This window comes from Eriocheir sinensis, chromosome 57 (genome assembly GCF_024679095.1).
Source record: "Eriocheir sinensis breed Jianghai 21 chromosome 57, ASM2467909v1, whole genome shotgun sequence".
NCBI lineage: Eukaryota > Metazoa > Arthropoda > Malacostraca > Decapoda > Varunidae > Eriocheir > Eriocheir sinensis.
The window spans coordinates 6397678-6401413 of NC_066565.1; the positions used below are offsets into that span (position 1 = coordinate 6397678).

At 44.0% G+C, this 3736-nt stretch overlaps 1 protein-coding gene across 1 annotated transcript in view; it reads right to left on the bottom strand.

Moving 5' to 3' along the window:
- Positions 1–2148: 2148 nt before the first annotated feature.
- The window catches only part of LOC126984742 (fatty-acid amide hydrolase 2-like), a 111680-nt gene continuing 110092 nt past the window's right edge, over positions 2149–3736 (bottom strand). Inside the window, exon 13 of the mRNA XM_050838767.1 lies at positions 2149–3736. This exon is cut by the window's right edge and continues 81 nt beyond it. Coding sequence (XP_050694724.1) covers positions 3716–3736 — 21 coding nt within the window. The 3' untranslated portion in view covers positions 2149–3715.

The following is a 3736-nucleotide window of genomic DNA, read 5'->3' on the forward strand; positions in this document are numbered from 1 at the left end:
GAATTTGCGCTTGACTAAATGTTCAGGAGTAAGATGTGTCGTGACGGTGAAGAATGGAAGATTATGTGGAAACCGGGGAAGGAGGAAGCGAGGGTGGCAACAGTGATGAGAATTTGGAATTCACAAATGCGGATACTGACTTGTGCTTGTCTTGAAGGTTATGGCGTCCGCCAAGCGTGACAGAGTGGGCGTTACTCCACATACTGTTATTACGCATTAGTACATATGTGTCTGTAGTCGCTGCACTTACCAATACTTTTTCAATGTAACTTTAACTTGTTTTCTTTATTGATATTTCGTCAAAGTAAGAAACTGTAACCACTCAAATGTTATTTTTTTTTTTGCTAATATTATGTTTAACAGTTTGTAATAAGAAAGTGCATCATTATGAAAAATAACGTATCATTTACTTTTTAAAAACTGTTTTATATTTTCGATGAATATTAAATACACATGACGTTTTAGCAAAACCTAAAAAAGGTATTTCTCTAACAATCTTCCGCAAATTTACTGATGGGAGTAATACTAAACCAAATGATAAACACGGCCTCACATTGCAAGTGGTATCTGATAAGAAATTCAAAGGCTCGAATGTAAACGCGCCGCGCCTCCTGCCTGTGCAAATTTTGAAATACTTATAATCGTCAGATATCTTTTGAAAAATCGCGGGATTGATGCCAATAACTGACCTGGCTATTTGAGTTTTTTAACAGATTTTCCCTTACCGCTCGTTTTGGGGTCAGAAAAGCAGTCGCTGGGGCGTCATCACCACAAGGAAGAATATGGTCCACCTAAAACTACCCTAAAAAAAAAAAAAAAAAAAAATAGTCTAGAAAAAATAAAGAAAAGAAAAGGCAGGGTAAAGAAAGAGCAAGTAAAGAAAAGTCCTAATGAAAGCCATCCACTATAGTCCAATTCCCTTCCTTTCCACCCTCCCCCAGCTCGCGTCTCGGCTGATGTCCCGCCCCACCCCCCTAAACACACACTCCTCTGTTCCTGTGTTTGAAAAGTAAAGAGAACAAGAAAGGGAGAGTCATAAAGAAACTGAACCCTTTAATCCCTTTCCTTCCCTCCCTTTCCCAGCTCGTTGCATGTTCCGCTCACCCCTAAACACACACTCCTCTGTTCCTGTGTTTGAAGAGTAAAGAGAAAACGAGTAAGGAAAAGCCATAAAGAAACTGAACCACTGTAATCCTTTCCTTCCTCTCCCAGCCCGCGTCTCCTGCATGTCCCCCTGTGTTTGAAGAGTAAAGAAAACGAGTAAAGAAGAGCCATAAGGAAACTGAACCCCTGTAATCCCTTCCTTCCTCTCCCAGCCCGCGTCTCAAACATGTCCCCCTGTGTTTGAAGAGTAAAGAGAAAACGAGTAAAGAGCCATAAAGAAACTGAACCCCTATAATCCCTTCCTTCCTCTCCCAGCCCGCGTCTCAAACATGTCCCCCTGTGTTTGAAGAGTAAAGAGAAAACGAGTAAAGAGCCATAAAGAAACTGAACCCCTATGATCCCTTCCATCCTCTCCCAGCCCGCGTCTCCTGCATGTCCCCCCCACCTCTAAACACACTCCTCCGTTCCTCTGCTTGGCTTCCTGAGTTAAGAGCCGCGTCTGGGCTGCCATTTGGTCCGCCTTCCCACAAGTTTGCTGTGACAGGAGACATATTGGAGCTATTTGTCGCTATTTTCCGGCCATTAGGCGCGCCGGGATGATGGCAAGAGAGAGAGAGAGAGAGAGAGAGAGAGAGAGAGAGAGAGAGAGAGAGAGAGAGAGAGAGAGAGAGACCAGCACTGGCTCACAGATCAACAGATGGACACACGCACACACAAAAAAGGAAAAAATAGGCAGCGGGACAGACAAACAGACAGACAGACAGACACAGACAGACGTGAGAAAATGACCCAGAATTGCACACGAGAGAGAGAGAGAGAGAGAGAGAGAGAGAGAGAGAGAGAGAGAGAGAGAGAGAGAGAGAGAGAGAGAGAGAGAGAGAGAGAATAACAAAATGGTTGGTAATAAAACACAGTTAGATGCTTGCAATATTGTTTTGTTTTTTTAGTCTCTGCACAAAATTTCCTTTCTTGGTTATTGTTGATTATTTTCGTCTTATTCAATTACAAAAAAACACGTTATTTTATCATATTTTTTCCTCCTCCTCCTCCTCCTCCTCCTCCCGCTCCTCCCTCTTATTCATCATCATTATCATCAGTATCATCATAATCATCATCGTCATCTCATATCTTCATTCTCCTCCTTGTTCCCTCCTCCTCCTCTTCCTCCTCCTTCTCCATCCCTTTCTCTCCTTCCTACGTCACTATTTTTCCTTTTCTGCCTTCCTTCTATTTCCTTCCAATTATTATTTTCCTTTCCATTGTTACTGTTTCTTGTTATCCTTCCTTCCTTCTTTGCTTCGTTTCTTCCTTCTCTCTCTTTTTCCCTCCTTCATTCATTAGTTTATTTGATTCATTCACTCGTTCTTTCGTTCCTTTGTCCGTTCTGTTCTTTCTATTCTTCCTTCCTCCCATCCTTTCTTCCTTCCTTCCTTCTCTTCAACCACTATCCCTCCTCCTCCTCCTCCTCCTCCTCCTCCCCCTGCTCCTTCTTTTCCCTCAAATACAAAGAAATAGGAAATTGAAAAAAGAAATCACGAAGCAAATGACTACGGAATGTTATGGATGGAGATAATGAAAGAAATATTGATCATACAGAAATAGAATGAAATATACCCGCCATTCATGTAGTCTAAAAATAACACTTAGCTCATACACTGGGCTCTGTCAGGAATACGGAAGATAAATACATAATTTTGTTAACGTTCCGCCTATGGTACCGTTACGCTCTCTTGGTGGCTCCCGGTGGTCGGACCCAACCCATTATGGCGCAGGCAAGTCTTTACAGTGGCGCCATCTTGCTTGGCTTATGGTGTCCCGCGGATCACCATTTTAATCATCTTTAGAGCCCAGAGTCCGGGTTGATAGGTGGTCTTCAGAACAGTACGTAGGTAGTCTTATACTGTGCAAATTTTCCGTGGATCTTCAGTCAAACCACGATTTCCGCTGGCGTGGTTCTCGTGTTTCTGTGGTTTTCTGACGTGTCCACGATCTTCCAAAGCAACGATAGATTTTAGTGAAGGACGACGGTATTACTCACCATCATCATCATCAGCAATAACGAGAAACTAATGAGAACCACGCCAGCGGAAATCGTGGTTTGACTGAAGTTCCACGAAAAATTTGCCCAGTGTAATAGCCCCTTGAGACTACCCACGTGCTGTCCTGAAGACCACCTATCAACCCGGACTCTGGGCTCTAAAGATAATAGAAATCGTGATCCGCGGGACAGCATAAGCCAAGCAAGATGGCGCCACTGTAAACACTTGCCTGCGCCATAACAAGATGAGTCCGACCACCAGGCTCTTATATTTACCGACTTCCGACCCCAAAACTGTCTCCTAGACCCCAAAAACGATATTTACTTATAATCATCGCTAAAATAGTTAATTCCTGATGTTTCTTGGCAATAGATGGGCGTCAGAAACCGGTAAATACTATGCTCTGAGTACCATGACCTGGCAACGGTGGCGGTGACTAAACACGTCAGCTTGTAGCGGCGGGCGGGACGTGAACTCGGGGCCTCCAGAACACTGCGCCCGCACGCTGACTAATCATACCCCTACATTCCTCCCCCCTTCACCTCTCCCCCCCTCCGTGCCCTACTTCCTCCTTAGATTTGGAGGGGGCAAGG